Below are 25,330 nucleotides of genomic sequence, written 5' to 3'. Positions count from 1 at the left end.
AAAAGCATTATTTTGAAAAGCACCTATGTTTACATATTTCTGTGCTTCTAAAAAATTTTTTTTAAGTCCATTATTTGAAACACCCACGTTTCTATGTCTTTGACCTCTATGTCTAAACGTTGGGTTACTGGTAAGAGTTACTGCAATGCCTCTTGAGAAAAGGCTTTAGCATCTGACCCATAAATAATGAAGGCGGTTAATGCAAACACTCCAAGCCTGGACGGGAACTTGGAAATGGATGTAGGAAGATTGGAAGGCAGGTTTCTGTTGGCTCCTCCAGGAAAGGACATTATTGTTTTAATGCAGTTATGCGAGCACTGATTTAGTACCTACTGTGTGCAATCCACTAGTCCAGATGTGTGGGAACAGAAGAGCAGTGGGACAGGCAGTGGGACAGCTGTGCGCTCAGCGAGCTCACAGCCCGAGGAGAGGAAGGCATGCACTGCGCCCCTCCAGACACGCGGGAAGAGTCACTGTTTGGGACGTCAGGAAGGCTTCGGGAAACACGCAGCCTTGAGTTATAGCAGGGAAGATGGGCTGCGCACGGCCTCACGGGTGCAAGGTTGGAAGTGGGAGGCACAGCGCGGGTGAAGACAGGAGGCTTGGGGGCCACGGCAGCCGCTGCATGTGAAGGGTGCGAGGCTGTGGTGCAGTGTTTCTCAGTGTGCGGGCTGTGGGTCATGAATCAATTCAGTGGGTCAAGAAGCATTTTTAAGTGAAATATTCTAGAATAAAACAACAGAGTAGAATAGAATAGAGCTCACTGCACATGGTCAGAGAAGCGCTGCTTTGTAAAATTTTCATCTCTGTTTGTGAGTGTGTGTGTGTGTCCTGGATCTCAATGATGTACTGCTGGGTATAGGTCACTCCCTTAATGTTTGAAAAAGCTGCAGTTCAGGGTGTTGGGTGCACCCCCATCACCGCCTTCTGGGTCGGAGTGCAGTGGTGGCAGGAGGACTGAAGCCCAGGAAAGCCCTGCACTGCTGGCCCCTGGCTCCACCCTGACAACTCTCCACAGTGAGACCTCCACCAGGTTACCTCGAGGGCAGACCACACAATGGTTTGGGAAGTCCATGGGACAAGGGAGTAAAAAATGAGAAAAGTTCAGCTTCAGTGAACTTCCTCAGAATTTTGGAATTGGAAAAATATGTTTTTGTGTCTTACAATTTATTTTGGCATATACATTACTTTTGGTGGTGGGAAAGGGGGTTGGCCACATAAACTTCTTAGTGTTTCTGGCTTTTGAAAGCCTTTAATCCAGCCCTGATGGTGACAACACAATTGATTCTGAGCAAAACTCTCCTTGCACCAAATATCACCATCCCGTGTCCCTTTTCAAAGTAATCTGACTAGTGCTTGTGGGGAGCCCACCGTGGGCCTGGGCCTACAGTGGGCACAGTGTGTGACGTCAGGATCAGGGCAATGCAGCCAGCCTGTTCCCTGGGAAGGGGTCCTTGGAGAAGGGGGAAGATGAGGCATGGCCTCCTGCAAAGGAATGAGCCTGTGGGAGACCCCTGGTCTGGGTCAGTGTCAGCCGGGCAGAGAAGTCCACACCAGTGGTGGAAAGTATACAGAAGACAAAAGATGCTGGTTCCAGATCTTTCTTCATCACAAACCCATTAACCTTCTGGGGGAGTCTGCTTTCTTCATGAGTGACAATAACAACTGCCTTTGTACCTTTGAAACAAGAATCTTAAGAGAGAAAAGGCACAAATTTATGAGAAGAGGTCTAAGCCTAGCTGAAGAAACGGCATATACAATCGTCCCTGGATATCCATGGGGGATTGGTTCCAGGGCCCCCAAGGATACCAAAATCCCGGGATGCTCAAGTCCCTTATATAAAATGGTGTCATATTTGCATATAAGCTGTACACATCCTCCTGTATCCTTTAAATCGTCTCTAGATTACTTATAATACCCAATACAATGTAAATGCTAGGTAAATATTTGCCAGTGTGTGGCAAATTCAAGTTTTGCTTTTTGGAACTTTCAGAAATTTGTTTTCTAATATTTTCTATCTGCAGTTGGTTGAATCCATGGATGTGGAATCTATAAACACGTATGAAGGACCTACTGTACATACAACTGCACATGGAAGATGATGCAAACACCTTTATTTCTTATCTCATGGCACGGTGCTTATTCAAGATACTGGAATATGGTAGTTCTGTATTCTAAATATAGAAAATACTAACCTTGGCCCTGACAACAGATAACAGCACCCTAATTTACCTATATATATCTCTTATATATATCTCCAACACATGGCTCCTTGTAATTGGCATGCAATAAATACTCAAATATGTCTTGAGTAAAGAGACAAAGAAATACTAGCAAAAGTAAGAGTGAAATATTCATGAAGAAAGACATGAAAAAATAGGTGGCCTGAAGGAATGGAAATGAGTCTCCTATTAAGAGGGATGATTTTATCTATTTGCCTAAGTGCTGTAATCAGGAAAGTAAGGTCTGGGCTTCCCTGGTGGCGCGGTGGTTGAGAATCCATCTGCCAGTGCAGGGGACATGGGTTCGAGCCCTGGTCCAGGAAGATCCCACAGGCCGCGTAGCAACTAAGCACATGAGCCACAACTACTGAGCCTGTACTCTAGAGCCCGTGAGCCACGACTACTGAGTCCGCGTGCCACAACTACTGAAGCCTGCGGGCCTAGAGCCCGTGCTCCGCAACAAGAGAAGCCACGGCAATGAGAAGCCCGCACACCACAACGAAGAGTAGCCCCCACTCACCACAACTAGAGAAAAACCCGCAGGCAGCAACGAAGACCCAATGCAGCCAAAAATAAATAAATAAATTTGTTAAAAAAAGAAAAAGGAAAGCAAGGTCTGATCAACCAGTCTGGCAAAGAGAAAAACCTTAGGTTCCCTCCAGAAAAATCACATAGGTTCATAAATGTCTTCATTATGTTGATTAATGTATTAGGTCAGACACTTCAAGTAAAACCATTTTTCTTTGGAGCCTGAATTAACCTGTGGACATTGAGAGAGTAAGCAAGCTATCTGCCAAACCTGCACTTTATGTTTATCGCACAGATACGTAGTCAGAACTTTTCCTTTTCCCTTGTGCCGGTCAATGTAGATGCAAAGTGCAGCCTTATTGACAGTGGAATCATTATAACTACAAAATGCCTTTCTCTAGCCAAAACATGGAAAATAAATAACAATGGCGATATTTGTTCTAAAGTGAAGAAGAAATAGTTTCATTTGATACAATGTACTGTGTTCCTATAAAATATTTCCACAGCCTTCCTCACTCAGAAGAGAAAGTTCTTTTTCAAGTCTTTTTCTAGAGCATCACTAATTACTCCCATTATCCTGTCTAAGGTAGAAAGAGGGGAGGAAAACAATGAAATATTTAAAAGCCTTCTTTGGGGGAGACAAGTCTATCATACACTGAGAAAGAAATGCAGTTACATGCCAAGTTCAGCCTGGTTTCTAGCCTCATGTCCCTTTTCTACCCCAAACTCAGCAGGCCCTTAGATGCAGCCCCAGAGGGCACAGAGCGGCAGCAGCCCACCATCGGGGGCTCTCCCCTCTGCCAGCCGACTGCCCCTCCACCCTGACACCGTGTCCGGTCCTAGGACTACATCCCCACCCTGGGCTCATCAGGTTCCCTGTGCTTGAGGCCCTGATCTACGGTGCTCCAGAACCGGAGCCTCACCTGGCACTTATGCCCCACCAGCCCCGTCCCCACCCACCAGGAACAAAACTTCTTGCTGAACCTCAGTCTTGGGCCTGAGACCCTGCCCTCCACTGACACACCTCTCTGTCTCCAAACTCCACAAGATTAAATCACTGGGCCACCCCGATCCCATCTGCTGCCTGCCAGGCTGGATTCCCTCTTACCCCTGCAATTGGTTTGTCCCCCAAAGCCTGGGTCATCCCACTAGGCAGCTGACCCATCTGCAACATTCAGTTGTGCCTAACTGTAGTGGATGCTGTCGTCAGGCAGACAGATAACCACCCCCAACCCCTGACCGCACCCCACCACCTATTCTTTCAGGACAGAAGCACCCATTCCCCCAGCTGCGGGGAACGTTGGCATCTGCCAGCTTTCAGCCGAGTCTCTCTCAGAAAACTGCCTGCAGCTGGAGAGAGTGGTCTCACCGGAGATCTCGCCCCCTTCCTGGGGCAGCTGACATCTAACGCTGGTTAATGCAGGGGTAGAAAGACCCGTTTCCTTGGCCGGCAAGATCGGCGGAGACTTTATAGTGACTTGTCTGCCCGGTGCTTCTCCCTTTGTCCCCCACAGGTGTTGCTCCCCAGTAGGTGTAGCTTCCTGCTAAATGTTCTACAGGTAAACCTGTAGAGTCGGCTTCCCTGGGGACCCTCCCTGTGACATTAATCAGGTGCGTCAAGTTCAGTCCATCCCTGAGATACTCTGCCTCATCTCATTTGGAATTCCTCGGAATTCTGCAAATAATCAAGGGGTCCGTTTCATGCACCCACTTTATGATGTCTGATTAACAAGCCCTTCTCTCTAGGGTGTATAAAAGTCTTCAGCATTTCAAGTCCAGCTTAACATGGAAACTACAAGGACTTGGGGTGTAGCAGACAGAATAATGGACACCCAAAGACATCCGTTTCCTAACCCCTAGTATTTGTGAATGTGTCACCTTACATTGTAAAAGGGGCTTTGCATCTGTGATTAAATTAAAGGCCTTGAGATGGGGGGGTTACCCTGGGTGATCTGGGTGGGCCCAATCTAATCACATGGGCTCTTAAAAGTGGAGGGCCTTTCCTGGCCGTCGGCAGAGGGAGGTGTGATTACAGAAGGAAGGCACCCAGAGAGGGACTGTGGCTGGCTTTGAAGGCAGAGAGAAGGGCCACAGGTCAGCTCTAGAAGCTGGAGAAAGCAAGGGGATGGATTTCCCTTAGAGCTGCCAGAGGAGAACACCCTGCTGACACCTGGATTTTAGTCCAGGGAGACCCGTGTTGGACTTCTAACCCACAGAATGGTCGGATAATAAATCGGTATCATTTTAAGCCACTAAGCGTGTGGTAATTTGCTTTGACAGCAATAGAAAACTTACGTGCGGGAAAGGGAATGAGGTGAAAGGAATGCGAGTCTTCACTTATTTCCACACTTGAACTCTCCCCTTTTATGCTTATTCGGGGCTCCCACTCAGGAAAGCTTAAGATCTTTCTTGAAAACAACTAGGGTCAACTCTGGGTGATAGGAACAAACCCACACAACACTGTGAAATCAATAATTTCACACCTTCTTTAGAATGAAGAAGAATATTAATCTCACGTTCTAGGAGATGACATTTTCCCGATCAATCGTAACCTTCCATAGCCAAGAGGTGGAAGAGTTTAGTTACAAATGAGTGGGACTCTGTTTGGCTGCCACTTCAACGTCTAAATAAAAAGTAGAACGGAAATAGTTTCCTACTTCAATAAAGGCATAGAGCTTTAAAATAATACTTTTTACCCTTTTTAAAATTTTGAGTCAAAGAAGAAATAATTTCTTTTTATACAATGTTAATCCTGACTAAATAATAATGCTGTGATGAAGAGTTCTCTAACTTTCAGTATCTATTTATTTTTAAAAAGGCAAGAGCATACCTTTTGAAATAGCTGTGTAAAATATGCTTAAAGCTAATGGAATAGGAAGAGAAACACAAACTCAGTAGGTCTTCTAAATGGAGTAGAAATCATCATTTAAATGTGTGTGTTGGGACCATTGTGGAATTTAATTTGCATAGGTTGCTGTCTTAAAAAGAAGCAGGAAAATTTAGGGTTTCCCTGGTGGCGCAGTGGTTGGGAGTCCGCCTGCCGATGCAGGCGACACGGGTTCGTGCCCCAGTCCGGGAAGATCCCACATGCCGCGGAGCAGCTGGGCCCGTGAGCCATGGCTGCTGAGCCTGCGCGTCCGGAGCCTGTGCTCCACAACGGGAGAGGCAGCAACAGTGAGAGGCCCGCGTACCGCAAAAAAAAAAAAAAGAAGCAGGAAAATTTATATCAAGTTGGTAAGTATGAGATAATCTGAGTAAAGAATTCTTCTCCCTGGTTATAAAGACAAATAGACTATATATAGCTGCAGGATTTAACTTGACTTTGGCTTATATGTTCAAATATGCCCTTATCTGTTATCAAGAATGTGTATATGGGAAATTCATGGCATTAAAAGACCCCAAAATAGTACCATTCAAGATGATAAATGGCATTGATTATATAAATCTGAAAGATCAGATCTCTGGGAGTCACTGGTTGTCTAGTGCCCACTTCTGGGGCAGCACAGCTCTGCAGATACAAGGTCACCACAGGCTGTTATTGGAAAGGCCTCAGTAGGTCAGAAGCATGACAGGCAGGCGAGCCAGGTCCCTGGCCTTCTCAATAACAGGGAAGAGTGGACATCCAGCTCACAACAGTGTCAGGGAGGTATCCCTATCGGGGCCGTGTTTCCACATTCAACCCTCTCCAAAATGAACAGACAGGACTGCTCAACACAGAGCTCTTAGAGAATAGAGGTTCTCATCTATACTCAATAAAGCGGGAGAAATCCAGAAAGTCCTTGAACACCACGTTTTAAGTTTTGTGTGAATTTACTTTTCCACATAATGGGCATGTAAGTCTATCACTATAAATGCAACGAACACAGCATGGAAGGGAACTTGAGAAAGAAAGCCGGTAGTGGCCCAGGGTGATGAGGGCCTAGACCACTGGGACTAAACTACTCTCCCACCAGGACACATGTGGGAGACACAAGGGAGATCCGGGGTTGGCACACTTTGGATGCCTTATCTAGCTGCAACTCCTTTCTCTCCTGCTCAAGGCCACGTTGGAATGGAGGTAAGTGAGAGGAACTGGCCTTGAATCCACTGTAATTAAAAACAAATTCTCTAACTCCAGCACTGAGTGTTGTCAGTCACACACTGATTGCTGCATGCTCCAACCCAGTCTCAACACTTCATGTGAGAAATTCTGGGGGTGAAGTATTCCAGTTACTATGGCTGTCTAATAAACCTCCCCAAAGCATACTGGCTTGAAACAACGTTATTTTGTTCACGAATCTGCCATGTGGGCAGAGCTGAGCAGGGATAGCTCATGTCTGCTCCTTTCAGCTTCGACCAGGGTGGCTCAGAGACTGACTGGGGAGGCATGGAATGGAACCATGTGAAGGCTCACACGCTCACATACCTAGCCTCTGAGCCATAAAGACTCCAACAGCCAGAGGCTAGAACAGCTGGGCATCCGTGGGCACCTCTGTCTCTATATGGCCTGGGGTCTCTCCTCATGGCCTCTGTATTATATAGCTAGACTTCTTACATAGCAGCTCAGGGCTCTAAGGTACATGTCCCCAGTACGAGAGAGCGAGAGCGAGAGCGAGAGCGAGAGCGAGAGCGAGAGAGAGAGAGAGAGAGAGAGAGAGAGAGGGTGAGAGCGAGAGCGAGAGAGAGAGAGAGAGAGAGAGAGAGAGAGAGCGAGAGAGAGAGAGAGAGAGAGCGAGAGCGAGAGAGAGAGAGAGAGAGAGAGAGAGAGCGAGAGAGCGAGAGCGAGAGAGAGAGAGAGAGAGCGAGAGCGAGAGCGAGAGAGCGAGAGAGCGAGAGAGAGAGATGGCCCACGTACCAGGTGGAAGCTTTACCACATTTTCTAACCTAGCCTCAGAAATCACACAGCATCACTTCTGCCACGTTCTGTTCTTTAGAACTGAGTCTCTAAGGCTGGACCATATTTGAGGGGAGAATTACACTCCATCTTTTTTTTTTTTTTTTTTTTGATGGGAAGAGGGTTAAAGATTTTGTGAATATGTTTGAAACCTACTACCTAAGTATGGAAACAGGAAGAATACATCCTAAGAGACATTAAAGCAAAAGATTAGTAGAGTGTGGTAACTGAAAGTATATGAGGAAGGTGAAAAGAGAGAACACTTCCAGGATGAACTCTGGGGACGAGGAGTGTTTTCTTTAATGAGAATGGTGGAGCCATGGGCAATGCATTTGGTTTTCAATACCTTGCTTTCTGGGCATCAGAGGACATCTGGGTAAAGGTCTCCACAGGCAAGAGGAAATGCAAGACAGGAGGGCAGGTGCTCTAAGTAGGGGACAAGAGACAGATGAAGTCACATTGGAAGAGGTAAGAGTGTCACCATGGTGGCTCAGACTTGCTTGAGAAAGTAAGAAAGGCAGACAGGAAATGGACAAAGGTAATTAAGGGCAAGGAGGACACAGCAGATATAATACAGGGAAAAAAGAAGTAACTACAGGTAAGTAGAAGATGAACATCCTAAAAGCTAAAGGAAGAAAAAGTTTCCAAAAAAAAAAAAAAAAAAAAAAAACGTACTCACAGGCTCTTATACCACTGAGGGAAAAGGAAAAAGAAAAACGGGAAAAAAGGGGCACTGGATTTTGTCAAGGAAGACAAAATCTACTATCTGTACAAGGAGAGACAGTAATTTCCCATCGCAGTAAGTAGGACTAACGCCTCTAATAGACTCCAGTGTTCTGTGTTAAAATAAGCTGTTTCATGAGAAGCGCCTGAAAACCATCAAAAGATAGCAGACTATAAAACTTAAACTCTTTCCCAAGTGAGTTAGACAGCCAGCCGTTCCTCCACCGATAAGACTATCTCCAGGCCAACCACATCCACCCTAGGGGGCCGTTGGCTACACCCTCCTCTAACAGCCACCTTGCACAGCCTTGTTGCATTCCAATGGCCCTCAACAGCAAGACCAGCCCCCGTGGTCTCTGAAGTCAGAAGTTTTGAAAGCCCAGTTTGAAGATGTATGGAAATTCACACTTCTTAACGGTTTGTTCTCTCCAAATACACCTAAAATGTTCTGAAATAAAATAGTCTCCTTATAGTTGAAAGCCAGTCTACTTCAAAAATCTCTGGGGGAGACGGGGGAACAAGGAAGTCTATTCTAATGGCATGACAGCTCTCAGCTGAAAGGTCAAGGAGGTAGGGGCCGAAACAGGCCAAAATTAAGGATAGGACAACCTCTACAAATTGGAGAAATGGAGTCGAGGGAAAGAGACACACACACACCACACACACACACACACACACACAGCCATCACATTTCTCTTCATCCTGGGCCTGATCTTGGCAGGGGAAGAGATTTTTCTCTCTCAAGTAGAGCAGGGAGACTGACGAGTCTATACGAGAACAGGGCTGGCTGGTTCAATCAGAAATCCTTCTATCAGGACTGTCAATGAAAACCAGCTACATGAGAAGAGGCTGGTAACAGAATCTTAATTACAGGTACTCTGAGGGGCTGTATCTAAGTTACACATGAGATGAGAGAAGAGTTTCCAAACCCAAAGTATTATAAGTGAGGGGAAAAAAGTTAAAGTTTTCTCTTAAAATCAATGAAAAACTAATGCCAAATTAACCTATGAAGATGAAGGTGAAATTTGTGATAAAGTACCTCACTCATCATAAGGATATATATTTCTTTAAACCTTGCTCTTAATTGTATACAACTTCAATGACTAGTTGATAGTCATGATTTATCATTTTGATAAATATTTTATCATGTAAAAGCGTAACAGATTGCATCCCATGCTAAACTCTCTCAGTTATCCAGGCCTAAGCATTTGGGTCTAGACACCATAGTCATTGCCAGGACATCCTTAAGAAGAAATCAAAACCTATGCAGAGGCAGCCTTGCATATTCTACCCTATAAAGTGATAGTAAATGCCAAGAATCAGTGAGAAGTCAAAGAAAGAAACATTAGAAAGAGTATAAGGAATACATTGAGCATATTTAACAAACCAAATATTATAGCAATAAAAACTAATTACATATATATGCAACAGCATAAATGAATCTGAGAAACACAACATTAAGCTAAAAAAATCACAAGTTGAAAATTGTAAGAGCAATCACTCCCACTCTAACAATGAGAACAAGCCAGATTAGCTACAAAGCACAGTTTTTAAAATATATCACGGAGCTGAGGATGCAAAGACGCCTAAATGTGTCAGGCCATTCCCAGCTTTCATTCCTAGCGAAGTGGCAGGAGGAACAGGAATCCACCATAGACAGGAATAAGGAGAAACCGGCAAATTTTTAATTAAGTTAATGGCTACAAGTGGACTGCTCTATGGATTAGAATTCCAAGAAGACACAGCCACAGGGTAGCGCTACGCCACCAGCCAACTCTTCCCCATGGATCTTCACCAAACACATAGCAAGAATACACCAAAGGCTTAGATAGGGCAGGAGTGTCGAGAGACGTCCGCCCTGACACCTATGGGACTGTCCCCAAGGGTAAGGCAGGGGTGAGAGCATAAAAATATAAGAAAATCTCTCAGGCACTTCAGGCCGTCACTCAGGCCACTCTGCAGTGATCCAAAAGCGGAGACTGAACAGCCGGGCAAAAAGAGATGTCCTAGGTATAGAGAGCTGCAAGACTGCAAAGAAAACTCTCCTGTAACCCAAAAAGCTGGCAGTCTCGCTGAACAACAAATCTTCCCCAGTAAGCTGGTGCTGGGCTGTGATGCGTGAAGAGTTTTGCCAGGGATAAGATCCCAATCCCTGCTAAAGGGAAAGTCCTGATTCTTCCCTCAAAACATCTAAAGTCAGGGATGAAATGAATCTAACTAAAGTGTCACCAGAGCACACACCCATCTCAATTACAAATGAGACTGACTCAGCCCACACTCTACTGGCCTGAAGGAAGGCCATGCCCTTTTAAGTTACTGAAGGGTCAACAATTCTTTGACACACAATATCTAGCATGTAATCACAAATTACGAGAAATACAAAGAAGGAAGAAACTGTAAGCCACAGTCAAGAGAAGAAATAGGCAAAAGAAGCATATCCAGAGATGACAGATGCTGGCATCATTAGGCAAGGATGCCAAAATAACTACAGAAAATACGTTAAAGTATCCAGTAGAAAATATGGACAAAAAGAGACTGGTTCAAGATGGCGGAGTAGAAGGACGTGCTCTCACTCCCTCTTGCGAGAGCACTGGAATCACAACTAACTGCTGAACAAACATTGACAGAAAGACACTGGAACTCACCAAAAAAGATACCCCACATCCACAGACAAAGGAGAAGCCACAAAGAGACGTTAGGAGGGGCGCAACCACCATAAAATCAAATCCCATAACTGCTGGGTGGGTGACTCACAGAGTGGAGAACACTTATACCACAGAAGTCCACCCACTGGAGTGAAGGTTCTGAGCCCCACATCAGGTTTCCCAAGCTGGGGGTCCGGCAATGGGAGGAGGAATTCCTACAGAATCAGACTTTGAAGGCTAGCGGGATTTGATTGCAGGACTTTGACAGGACTGGGGGAAACAGAGACTCCACTCTTGTAGGGCACACACAAAGTAGTGTGCGCATCGGGATCCAGGGAAAGGAGCAGTGACCCCATATAAGATTAAACCAGACCCACCTGCTAGTGTTGGAGGGTCTCCTGTAGAGGCGGAGGGGGGGGGGTGGCTGTGTGTCACCGTGAGGACAAGGACACTGGCAGCAGAAGTTCTGGGAAGTACTCCTTGGCGTGAGCCCTCCCAGAGTCTGCCATTAGCCTCACCAAACAGCCCAGGTAGGCTCCAGTGTTGGGTTGCCTCAGGCCAAACAACCAACAGGGAGGGAACCCAGCCCCACCCATCAGCAGTCAAGCAGATTAAAGTTTTACTGAGCTCTGCCCACCAGGGAAACACGCAGCTCTACCCACCACCAGTCCCTCCCATCAGGAAACTTGCATATGCTAGGCAACCTCATCCACCAGAGGGCAGACAGCAGAAGCAAGAACTACAATCCTGCAGCCTGTGGAACAAAAACCACATTCACAGAAAGACAGATAAGATGAAAAGGCAGAGGGCTACGTACCAGATGAAGGAACAAGATAAAACCCCAGAAAAACAACTAAATGAAATGGAGATAGGCAACCTACCAGAAAAAGAATTCAGAATAATGATAGTGAAGATGATCCAGGACCTTGGAAAAAGAATGGAGGCAAAGATCGAGAAGATGCAAGGAATGTTTAACAAAGACCTAGAAGAATTAAAGAACAAACAAACAGAGACGAACAATACAATAACTGAGATGAAAAATACACTAGAAGGAACCAATAGCAGAATAACTGAGGCAGATGAACGGATAAGTGACCTGGAAGATAGAATGGTGGAATTCACTGCAGCAGAACAGAATAAAGAAAAAAGAATGAAAAGAAATGAAGACAGCCTAAAAGACCTCTGGGACAACATTAAACGCAAAAACATTTGCATTATAGGGGTCCCAGAAGGAGAAGAGAGAGAGAGAGGACGTGAGAAAATATTTGAAGAGATTATAGTCAAAAACTTCCCTAACATGGGAAAGGAAATAGACACCCAAGTCCAAGAAGCGCAGAGAGTCCCATACAGGACAAACCCAAGGAGAAACACACCGAGACACATAGTAATCAAATTGGCAAAAATTAAAGACAAAGAAAAATTATTGAAAGCAGCAAGAGAAAAATGACAAACAACATACAAGGGAGCTTCCATAAGGTTAACAGCTGATTTCTCAGTAGAAACTCTACAAGCCAGAAGGAAGTGGCATGACATATTCAAAGTGATGAAAGTGAAGAACCTACAACCAAGATTATTCTACCCTGCAAGGATCTCATTCAGATTCGATGGAGAAATCAAAAGCTTTACAGACAAGAAAAGCTAAGAGAATTCAGCACCACCAAACCAGCTCTACAACAGATGCTAAAGGAACTTCTCTAAGTGGGAAACACAAGAGAAGAAAAGGACCTACAAAAACAAACCCAAAACAATTAAGATAATGGTAATAGGAACATACATATCGATAATTACCTTAAACATGAATGGATTAAATGCTCCAACCAAAAGACACAGGCTCGCGGAATGGATACAAAAACAAGACCCATCTATATGCTGTCTACAAGAGATCCACTTCAGACCTAGGGACACATACAGACTGAAAGTGAGGAGATGGAAAAAGATATTCCATGTAAATGAAAATCAAAAGAAAGCTGCAGTAGCATTACTCATATCAGATAAAATAGACTTTAAAATAAAGAATGTTACAAGAGACAAGGAAGGACACGACACAATGATCAAGGAATGAATCCAAGAAGAAGATATAAAAATTATAAATATATATGCACCCAACATAGGAGCACCTCAATATGTAAGGCAGCTGCTAACAGCTATAAAAGAGGAAATTGACAGTAACACAATAACAGTGGGGGACTTTAACACCTCACTTCCACCAATGGACAGATCACCCAAACAGAAAATTAATAAGGAAACACAAGCTGTAAATGACAAAACAGACCAGATAGATTTAATTGATATTTATAGGACATTCCATCCTAAAAGAGCAGATCACACTTTCTTCTCAAGTGCACGCGGAACATTCTCCAGGATAGATCACATCTTGGGTCACAAATCAAGTCTCAGTAAATATAGAAAAACTGAAATCATATCAAGTATCTTTTCTGATCACAACGCTATGAGATTAGAAATCAATTACAGGGGAAAAAAACGTAAAAAACGCACACTCACAGAGGCTAAAAAATACATTACTAAATAACCAAGAGATCATTGAGGAAATCAAAAAATACCTAGAGACAAATGACAATGAAAACACAACAATCCAAAACCTATGGGACGCAGCAAAAGCAGTTCTAAAAGGGAAGTTGATAGCAATACAAGCCTACCTCAAGAAACAAGAAACATCTCAAATGAACAACCTAACCTTACACCTAAGGAACTAGAGAAAGAAGAGCAAACAAAACTGAAAGTTAGCAGAAGGAAAGAAATCATAAAGATCAGATCAGAAATAAATGAAATAGAAACAAAGAAAACAATAGCAAAGATCAATAAAACTAAAAGCAGGTTCTTTGAGAAGATAAACAAAATTGATAAACCATTAGCCAAACTCATCAAGAAAAAGGGGGAGGGACTCATATCAATAGGATTAGAAATGAAAAAGGCGATGTTACACCAGAGATCACAGAAATACAAAGCATCCTAAGAGACTACTACAAGCAACTCTATGCCAATAAAATGGACAACCTGGAAGAAATGGACAAATTCTTAGAAAGGTATAAACTTCCAAGACTGAACCAGGAAGAAACAGAAAATATGAACAGACCAATCACAAGTAATAAAATTGAAATGGTGATTAAATATCTTCCAACAAACAAAAGTGCAGGACCAGATGGCTTCACAGGTGAATTCTATCAAACATTTAGAGAAGTACTAACACCCATCATTCTCAAACTCTTCCAAAAAACTGCAGAGGAAGGAACACTCCCAAGCTCATTCTATGAGGCCACCATCACCCTAACACCAATACCAGACAAAGATACTACAAAAAAGAAAATTACGGACCAATAACACCGATGAATATGGATGCAAAAATCCTCAACAGAATACTAGCAAACAGAATCCAACAGCACATTAGAAGGATCATACACCATGATCAAGTGGGGTTTATCCCAGGGATGCAAGGATTCTTCAATATATGCAAATCAATCAATGTGATACACCATATTGACAAATTGAAGAATAAAAACCATATGACCATCTCAACAGATGCAGAAAAAGCTTTTGACAAAATTCAACACCCATTTATTATAAAAAGTCTCCAGAAAGTGGGCACAGAGGGAACCTACCTCAACATAATAAAGGCCATATATGACAAACCCACAGCAAACATCATCCTCAATGGTGAAAAACTGAAAGCACTTGCTCTAAGATCAGGAACAAGACAAGGATGTCCACTCTCACCACTATTATTTAACATAGTTCTGGAAGTCCTAGCCACGGCAATCAGAGAAGAAAAAGAAATAAAAGGAATACAAATTGGAAAAGAAGAAGTAAAACTGTCACTGTTTGCAGATGACATGATACTATACATAGAGAATCCTAAAGATGCCACCAGAAAACTACTAGAGCTAATCAATTAATTACGTAAAGTGGCAGGGTACAAAATTAATGCACAGAAATCTCTTGCATTCCTATACACTAATGATGAAAATTCTGAAAGAAATTAAGGAAACAGTCCCATTTACCACTGCAACAAAAAGAATAAAATACCTAGGAATAAACCTACCTTGGGAGACAAAAGACCTATATGCAGAAAACTATAAGACACTGATGAAAGCAATTAAACATGATACAAACAGATGGAGAGATATACCATGTTCTTGGATTGGAAGAATCAATATTGTGAAAAGGACTATACTACCCAAAGCAATCTACAGACTCAATGCAATCCCTATCAAATTACTAATGGCATTTTTTACAGAACTAGAACAAAAAATCTTAAATTTGTATGGAGACACAAAAGACCCTGAATAGCCAAAGCAGTCTTGAGGGAAAAAAACAGAGCTGGAGGAATCAGACTCCCTGACTTCAGGCTATAATACAAAGCTACAGTAATCAAGACAATATGGTACTGGCACAAAAGCAGAAATACAGATCAATGGAAAAGGATAGAAAGCCCAGAGATAAACCCATGCACCTATGGTCAACTAACCTATGACAAAGGAGGCAAGGATATACAATGGAGAAAGGACAGTCCCTTCAATAAGTGGTGCTGAGAAGACTGGATAGCTACATGTAGAAGAATGAAATTAGAACACTTCCTAACGCCATACACAAAAATAAACTCAAAATGGGTTAGAGAGCTAAATGTAAGACCAGACACTATAAAACTCTAGGGGTAAACATAGGAAGAACACTCTTTGACATAAATCACAGCAAGATCTTTTTTGATCCACCTCCTAGAGTAATGGAAATAAAAACAAAAATAAACAAATGGGACCTAATCAAAAACTTAAAAGCTTTTGCACGTCGAAGGAAACTAAACAAGATGGAAGAATGGAATAAAATATTTACAAATGAATGGAAGAAAATATGTACAGAATGGAAGAAAATATTTACAAATGAATGGAAGAAAATATTTACAGAATGGAAGAAGATATTTACAAATGAATCAATGGACAAAGGATTAATCTCCAAAGTATATATTAATATATATTAATCTCCAAAATATATATGCAGTTCAATATTAAAGAAACAAACAACCCAATCAAAAAATGGGCAGAAGCCCTAAATAGACATTTCTCCAAAGAAGACATACTGATGGCCAAGAAGCACATGAAAAGCTGCTCAACGTCACTAATTATTAGAGAAATGCAAATCAAAAGTACAATGAGGGGTTTCCCTGGTGGCGCAGTGGTTGAGAGTCCGCCTGCCGATGCAGGGGACACGGGTTCGTGCCCCGGTCTGGGAAGATCCCACATGCCGCGGAGCGGCTAGGCCCGTGAGCCATGGCCGCTGACCCCGCGCGTCCAGAGCCTGTGCTCCGCAACGGGAGAGGCCACAACAGTGAGAGGCCCACGTACCGCAAAAAAAAAAAAAAAGTACAATGAGGTATCATCTCACACCAGTCAAAATGGGCACCATCAGAAAATCTACAAACAACTAATGCTGGAGAGGGTGTGGAGAAAAGGGAACCCTCTTGCACTGTTGGTGGGAATGTAAATTGATACAGCCACTATGCAGAACAGTATGGAGGTTCCTTAAAAAACTAAAAATAGAATTACCATATGACCCAGCAATCCCACTACTGGGCATATACCCAGAGAAAACCATAATTCAAGAAGACACATGCACCCCAATGTTCACTGCAGCACTATTTACAATAGCCAGGTCATGGAAACAACCTAAATGCCCATTGACAGACAAATGGATAAAGAACATGTGGCACATAGATACAACAGAATATTACTCAGCCATAAAAAGGAACGAAATTGGGTCATTTTTAGAGACATGGATGAATCTAGAGACTGTCATACAGAGTGAAGAAAGTCAGAAAGAGAAAAACAAATATCATATATTTACACATATATGTGGAACCTAAAAAAGTGGTACAGATGAACTGGTTTGCAGGGCAGAAATTGAGACACAGATGTAGAGAACAAACGTATGGACACCAAGGGGGGAAAGTGGAGGGGGGTGATGGTGTGATGAATAGGGAGATTGGGATTGACATGTATACACTAATATGTGTAAAATGGATAATTAATAAGAACCTGCTATATAAAAAAATAAATAAAATTCAAAAAAATTAAAAATAATAAATAAAAAGATACATGCAAAAAAAAAGCAAATATGGACATAAACAGATAATTTCAGAAGAATGGAAATTTTTTTTTAAACTAATGTTAAAAAAACTAGTTTTTCAAATACAGAAATGCTCAAAATAAAAAATAAGGTATCAAAGAGGCCTCATCATAGACAGGACACAGGAGAGAAAAAGATCAGTAAACTTGAAGACAGACCAATTGGAATTAATCAAACTGAAACACAAAGAGATAAAAGAAAAATTTTTAAAAATCCAAGATGTAAGGAACTATATAAAATGGTATCATATATAAATAGATGGAGTTCCAGGAGAAGAGGGAGAACAATAAAAAAAATTTTTGAAGAAATAATGGATGAAAATTTTCCAAAACTTCAACATATCAATCCACAGATCCCCAAAGCTTTAGTAAACCTGAAGCAGGATCCATATAAAGAAAACCACACCTCAGTTATGTCCTCATTCAGCTGCTGAAACCAAAAAACAAAATATAAAGAGAACATCAGCCTGGGAAAAAGTTCACCCGTTACATACAGGAGGAAATGCAAAAAATAAGAGCTAACTTCTCACTGGAAACAAAAGAAGCCAGAAGACAATGGGCCAACATCCTCAAAGTTCTGATAGAAAAAAACTGTCAAACTAGAGTTCTATATCCAGTGAAAATATGAAGGCAAAATAAACATTGAAGGCAAAATAAAAAGGAAGGCAAAATAAACACTGTCAAAACAAAAACTAAGAGGACTTGTCACCGGCAGACCTGCATACAAGAAACACTGAAAGAAGTACTTTAGGTCATAGGGAAATAATACAGATGAAAGAAATAAAGAGTACCAGAAATAGTAAACATGTGAGGATAAATACAAAATTCTATTTAAAATTATCTCTATTTCATATATGTACAAATGTATATGTGTCTTAGATTTTATATGTTTGTATAGGTTTTATTTTAAAGTATATTTATTTTATATATGTATATACATTTATGTTTCTTTTAAATACTACTGACTGCTTTTAAATAATAACATTACTGGACTTGTATCATACACAGATATAAAATATATGACAATAAGAGTTCAAAGGGTGGGAAAAGTGGAATTATAACATTATAGGTTTCTTTATTATTTCTGAAGTACAATATTACTATTTGGAGGTAGCCTATTAAAGAGTAAAGATGCATATTCTAATCTCTTAAGCAACTACTAAAAATATACAAAGAAACATAGCCCACATTTTTTTAAAGGAAAAAAAATGGAATACTAAAAATAGGCAATTCACCTAAAAGAATTCAAGAAGGAGGAAAAGAGAAAAAACATATTAGATAAATAGAAAACAAATACCAAGATGATAAACTTTAACCCACCAGTACTGGGACAAAGGCAAAATTTGAATGTGGATTATTGTATCCATGTTAAATTTCCTGAAATTGATGCTAATACTGTGTTTGTATAAGAGAACACCCTTTTTCTTAAGAATTACACGCTGAAAAATATGGATATAAAAGAGCATGACATCTGCAACTTACTCTTCAATGGGTCAGAGAGGGGAAGGAGAGAGGAGGAAGAGAGTTTTTTTAAATAAAAGATTTTCATTATTTTTTTATATATAGAAGAAATTTTCTTTATATTTTTTATATAGAAAAATAAGCCAAACTAAACAACCTGTTGTTTGGGAATGCATACATTCAACAATCTTGAGGAAAATAGGGCAAGGCATTAATAATGACTAGCTCAGGTAGTGATAACCTCAGGGAGGGGCAGGAAGATGGGACAGGGCTGAAACCCAAAGGATATAAGTAGATTCAAAAGTCCTGGTAATTTTTTTTTTTTTCAAAAGCCCTAGTATTGACATGGTTCTTGAGTGAGTGGTAGTTTCATGGGGGCTCTTTATACTCATGAAAAGTATTTTATTTCAAAATTGCATGTGTGTTGTTATATATAATCTTCTATATCAATCTAATATTATATTTTTTAAATGGGGGGGAATTGGAGAAATACTAGAAGATTATCCAGTTTATAAAAATTTGTTTAAATTAGGACCAACTTTTATATTTAGTGAAGAACTAAACAAAAGCATTAAGAAAGTCCCCAACTCTTACTTGAACCAACTGACATTTTATCAGATCCATATTTCTGGGTGTATCTAATTATAAGCATCTATTGACCACCACTGTTTTCCCTTTCCTAACAACCTGAGCTACAAAACAATGAACATACTTCCTTGAAACACTTAATTTCTCTTGCTAAAACAGAATAACTCTGCCTTGAATAAATTATGTGTAGCATTGTACTGCAAAAGAAAAATCTCCAGGTTATGTAGATATAGCCCAATAAATAATTGACCATCATTACCCTGTTATAGGAACCTACAAGAGTCCTTTCTGCATAATTTGATGTCAGTTCCCAATAGCTGAGAGAAGACAGTGAAATACAAGTAGTCAATAGAATCCTTAAAAGTCCTACTATATAAATTCAAGTATCCAAAGACAAGAACCTATAAGATACAAAATTACTCTACATGTTGGTGGTTGTTGGGTAACCTTCATATATACCACAGAGTGCTTTATCTGTTTAAAGTGTTTAGTTACAAAATAAAGGAAGGGCTTCCCTAATGGCGCAGTGGTTGAGAGTCCGCTTGCTGATGTAAGGGATACGGGTTCGTGCCCCGGTCCGGGAAGATCCCACATGCCACGGAGCGGCTGGGCCCATGACCCGTGGCCGCTGAGCCTGCGCGTCCGGAGCCTGTGCTTCGCAACGGGAGAGGCCACAACAGTGAGAGGCCCGCGTACCGCAAAAGAAAAAAAAAAAAAAGTGGGCTATATGTGTGTGTAAGTCAGAGAGAAAGAAATTGATAATGTTCACTGATCTTTTCAAATGGCAATTCTGGGGTGTGTGAGAATGAGGACATTGTAGGGAGTCTTTGATGAGCCAGCCCCTCAGTAAGTGCAAGGAGCAGTGATATGTCTCCACAGCACTGCAACCAACTTCCACCCTTCCCTCTTAAACACAGCCATGTAATGCTGTCACTTTGGACCAGCTACATATGTTGAATAGAAGACGTCTAAAGATAAATAGCCCCGCCCTACTTGACAAAGACTGGAGGGTTGCTTCAGGTTTCTTCTAGTTGCTTTATTACTGTCTTCTCAATTCTGAGACGGCAGCTCCAAGGATGGAAAGGGGATGTAGTTCCTGCTTCTTGTAGGCTTGCTCACTGCCCTCGCTCAGGGTCTGGATAAAAGGCGCAAGAGCAAAGCTGCCCCTCAGACTCACGCCAAGGTCTCTGTTCAACTGCAGACTACACAGTTCCACATTTTTTCCGCCCTAATATGCTATCACTGTCGTGCCTGCTTCTTAATCCACATACTCCGTCCTTCACAGGTTCTCAGAAAGGGGTGACCAGCGTCCTTGGGAGGCTATTTCTAAGTTCTGCTCTAATAACATGTACCATTTAATGAGTACTATGTATCAGACACTGGACTAAATACACGTCATTTAATCTTCACAACGTTTAAAGGTAGATATTATTAATCCCATTTAACAGATTGGGAAACCAAGGCTTAGAAAAGTCAACTAATTTGTCTAAGGTCATACTTCTGGGAAGAATTTTGGGATCTGTCCTTCCGAAAGGCATACATGCCTGTAACCACTATCCTATATTTGGGGGAGGAGCAGCAGAGAGCATCAGAAAGGTCACAGGCTTTCCAGCCAGAAGCCTGGCCACTAATTAGTGTGTGATCTTAGGTGATTATTTAACCTCTCCAAGCCTCTATCACTTCATCTTCAAGGTGAGAAAAATCATTCTACCCTGCCTTTCTTCCACGGTTGAAGAGAGTATCAACACCTGTTGCTGCATTCCAAGAAGTCCACTTCTCTTGAACAAAGTTCCCTGTCCATCTCTTCAAGGTCAGGAAGAAGAGGTAGGGTGGAGAAGAGTTGCAGGAAACGGAGGTCTAAAACTAAGTTTAGAAGTTATATGTCTTATTTTCAAATTTCATATTTGCCTTTGTGTTACAGTATGGAAAAACATGGACCCTCGTGTTTAAAAACAAATTCTGCTAATATTAAAGTTATCTAGACATGAAATTAATCAAAATAGGCAACCACATAGTATATGCTCAATAAATAACTGAAGGAATGGCAGAAGGAAGGCAGACAGAGAGCAGACAAAACTGGCATTCTCTCGATCTCTCCTAGCCTGTTGGCATTTCATTTCCCGTGCATGTGACTAATTGGGGCTCTGAGTCTCTATCAAATTAATTTGGTCAAAGTTATTTAATTTCACCCTGGCATTAGCAATGGTAAAGAACTTAAAAGCAATACAGTGACAAATATTCTTGCTAAACCGTAACATTCTATGATTTGAGCAGCCCTGTGATTTTTTGTAACTGAGGCATCATGTTACGATGAGCCTATTTTCTTGAAACTTCAAATTGGCTAACTGAAGCAACACTCATGGACACCAAAGACACACATACATGTAGAGCTGATCTAAAACTGAAGCTGCTGACAGTAGCTAATAAAATCCCAGTGCACATGTTTATTCCTACAGCCATCCTTTAACACAACGCTGACACAGAAAGATCCCTAACAACCTGCTAGTGAGGACTTTGGGGAACTCTTGGAAGAAACACACAGAGATGAGGTGAAAATGAACTTATGATGGTTTGGTTAAAAGCAGTGTTTGAAAGAAGAAAGTAAAAGAAAGTAAAAGTAATAACTGCAGGGGACCCCTAACCATACAGTGGGGATTTGGGTGTTTAGAGAACATGAAATAGTCACGATCCTAAATGAAACACACTTGTGGCTGAAGCTCTGCCACACAATCACAAAATTAATCCATTTTCTCCACTCTTAACACAGCTAAAAAAGCGCAGAGATGCCAGTATAGATCCATTCAAAACTCTGGTAACATGAGGAACATAGTGAATATGCTCTACCTAGGGGAACACCTGTAATGAAGCCACCATTGGAAGGATGGCATTTCTGTTCTACCGTATGACATCACCATGTCAGGGCCGGGATTTATTATGACTCAGACTGCAAAATCACCCAGAACCTCTGGCCCCTTCCCCCAGTTCCCCAGGTCTGTAAGGACAAGAGGGTGGCTCTGGATGGGGGCAAGGGAGCAGCAGCAGGAACAACAGGGCATTTCTCCCATCATTCTGAAAGCCTCTGCATACCCCGACCCTCCCGTTACCAGGTCCCCAGACAGACTCCACCAACTAGTCTCAAATGTGCACCAACGTTAACCTTCTAGAAGAGACCTGGAAATTTTACATAGTCAGAAATGGAGTTGTTGTCTGTAAGAAAGGCTGGGGGAGTTAAGGAGCATATAGCTGAGATCTCTCTCCTCACCTGTGCTCACTCAATCCCATGAAAATTGTTCATCACAGCACAATGTTCAGACACAAAATGTTTCCCCTCAGAGTCAGAGGGCTTTAAGTGAAAAGTATTACACTGTCAAGAGATCATCCATTTCTGACTGAGACAGCATTTGGAATATCAAACACCAGGCACAAAATCAGAACCTATTAATACTTACCACAGACAAAAGTAAACATACACAAAAGCTTTTAATTAACCCTATTCAACAGAAGCAGAAAGAGTATCATGCCCCATAATAGCTAGGAAAAGCAAAGAACTCCCAATAAATATATTGCTTTTTTTTCAATGGGAGGGGGTAGTAGCTATAAGTTTCATTGAGCATAAGATACCAAGAATTACACAAGAAGCTGCAATGCAAATGTTGGACCCAATAAGAGCAATTGAAGTGGATTCTGAAATGTGGTTAAACTACTTTATCTAATACTATTAACAAACAAGAAGATCTTTAGTTAGTTGGCAGGAAGATAGTTGCTATCAGCCAATTTGATTTTCCTGAATGGAGAAGACGTGCATGCACTTTTTTTCCCGATAAAAGCCCTAAAGTCCCAAAGTTTTGTTTCTGGAATCATAAGTTACTATGCAGTGTCATACTCTTCCTGACAGGCCTACAGTCTCCTTTTACCTGTTCCCCAATATTGGGAGGGGAGGGGAAAGTGTTTGCTTGGAGCATTTTTTTTACTGAAACCTGTTTTTAAAGTGAATCGTTTAGAAACCTGATAGTAAATCAGAAATTGATCAAGAGTGAACATCTAAGGAGAACGAAAAATGAAATTATCCTTCCAAGCCACATGGAGTGGCCAACACTCTGAGACCTAAAATAACCAAGATTTCTCGTTAGTCAGGGAAGGTATGTAGAAGATTTAGTCAACTGAGCTTCACAAGATGCCCTACAGCTCGTGAGCACGAAAGGAAGTCGATTCTGTTTATCCCTGACTTAAGGATCTGCCTCATCCCCGCTTCCCACAGAAGGCTACATCTGGGCTGGTTTGCTAGTCTCCAAACTCAGTAGGGCCCGCGCCAAGAATCAGTCACCTGCAAGGTGCCACTCAACCCTTGGGTGCAACAAGGCCGGCACACCTTCCAAGTGTCCTCTCTCCCTTCTCCTCCACTCCCAGAGCCCGACCCAGAACTGCATTATCTCCGGGGACCGAAAAGCAAACAGACCTTTTAAAGAAAAAGAGGGAGTGCGGGGTCTGTATTATCTAACAATATACAATAGATAAGGCTTCTAGAAAACGAAAGTAGCGAGGGGAGAGGGACAGGGATCGGGGAGGCGAGGGGTGCCAGGCGTCGGGGAGCTTTCGCCACCACTTACTCGAAGGCGAAGAAGAGTCCGCTAGTGACCAGGATGAGGATGAGAGTCAGGTAGAAGACGCCCGTCTGCCGGGCCATCATGATCCTCCCGTTGCAGAAGAACTTGTTTCTTCCCGGGAAAACCTCCCATTTCCTCCGGGCCGCGATTTTCTTCTTCTTGTGGGGCGACTCCATGGGGGAGGAGCTGTGGGTGCTGATCTGACTGTACTCGCAGTCTTTCATGGGCCCGCCGCCGCCGGGAGGCATCCACGAGGGCAGCCGGCTGGGGGCGCACACCCCCAGCAGCCCCCCGGCCGCGCGGCCCCCGCCGAGCCACGACCGCCGCCGGCCGCCCGGCCGCCCCCAGAGCCTCGGCGCCGCGGCCCCTACGCGGGCTCCCGGCTCGGCGACAACTTTGCCGAGGACACCCAGGTTAACCCTTTGGGGAGCCCAGCTGTCATAGCCGGATCCCCTGCCTAGAGGGACGGTGCTCGCCCGCAGCCGGCGGCGGCGGTCCTCAGTCGCTTCCAGCCCGCGTGCTGGGGCTCCGGGACCCCGCGGGGCGCGGGGGGCTGCACAGTCGCACCAGTGCTTGCCGTGCGCCCTCTCCCTCGCACAGCCGCTCGCTCGGCCCCGCAGCCCCCGGCCCTCCGGCCGCGCCTCGGCTCTGGCCCGCCGACCCCCGAGCGCTGCGCCCAGAGGCGACACGAGGCGGCGGCCCCGGCGCCGGCTTCCTCAGGAGCCACTTCTGCGCCTCGGTCAGGTTTATTCTAATCCTTCCTCCCGGCGGCGGATCCTCCCCAGGAGAGAGCGATGGAAACTGGGAGGCAGCTTGCGGCCCCAGCAACCCCTCCCAGGGGTGGGGAAACCAAGCACGTTATTCTGTCAGGAGCGGGCTCGGCGACAGCCCGGGCGCTGCTCGCGCGGCGACCCCGCGCCGGCGCGCCTGGCAGGCGAGCCGAGTCCGCGGCCCCCGCGCTGAGCTGCCGGGGCCGCCTGGGCTGAGGGTCGCGGCGGCGGCTCGCGGGCTGCGCGGCCAGAGGCTCCCTGGTTCCCTCCGGCCCCATAGGAGCCAGGCCCGGCGCAAGGAGGGCCGCCGGGAGCGGCGGAGCGCGTCTCTGGGCCGCGGGGCGAACGCCACAGACACTTGTTTGCGAGGATGAGCCCCGGCGCGCGCGCCTCGCTCCGAGCTGGTCCGCCTCCTCCCGGCCCGGTGGGCGGCGGCCGGCGCCTCGCCCGCCGGGCTCCTCCTCCGGCTCCTCCTCTCGGGCGAAGCCCGCACGGGCTCGGAAGGGTCCCCCGCCCCCGTGCCCACCAGCAGGGCAGGCGAGGCCCCGGGGCGGGCGCTGGACTCCCTCCGGCATCGCCCAAGGGCCTCTCCGGCCGGGCACCCGATGCCCCGCCGCGCGCATTCCCACAGACTTCTGTCCGCTTCCCGGCTTCTCCCGGTTTATTCCCGGCGGCCGCTGCCGCCTCGGGACACACATTTACGCAGCAACACGCAAACCCATTCTGGCTACTCCTGGGGACCCGAGGAACCGGCGCGGAGTGGTGACCCTCCCCTGCCCGCC

General features: G+C 43.8%; 1 protein-coding gene across 1 annotated transcript in view; it reads right to left on the bottom strand.

Moving 5' to 3' along the window:
• Window positions 1-24,112, bottom strand: part of ZDHHC14 (zDHHC palmitoyltransferase 14) — a 275,705-nt gene extending 251,593 nt beyond the window's left edge. The window contains exon 1 of the mRNA XM_082668602.1: window positions 23,782-24,112. Coding sequence (XP_082524728.1) covers window positions 23,782-24,026 — 245 coding nt within the window. The 5' untranslated portion in view covers window positions 24,027-24,112. The remainder of the gene's footprint in view (window positions 1-23,781) is intronic.
• Between the last annotated feature and the right edge of the window lie 1,218 nt (window positions 24,113-25,330).

The sequence above is a fragment of the Grampus griseus genome, assembly GCF_964374135.1.
Source record: "Grampus griseus genome assembly, chromosome: 13".
Classification (NCBI taxonomy): Eukaryota; Metazoa; Chordata; class Mammalia; order Artiodactyla; family Delphinidae; genus Grampus; species Grampus griseus.
Note: the sequence above shows the minus strand (reverse complement) of the source record. Positions and strands in the feature narration are given on the sequence as shown.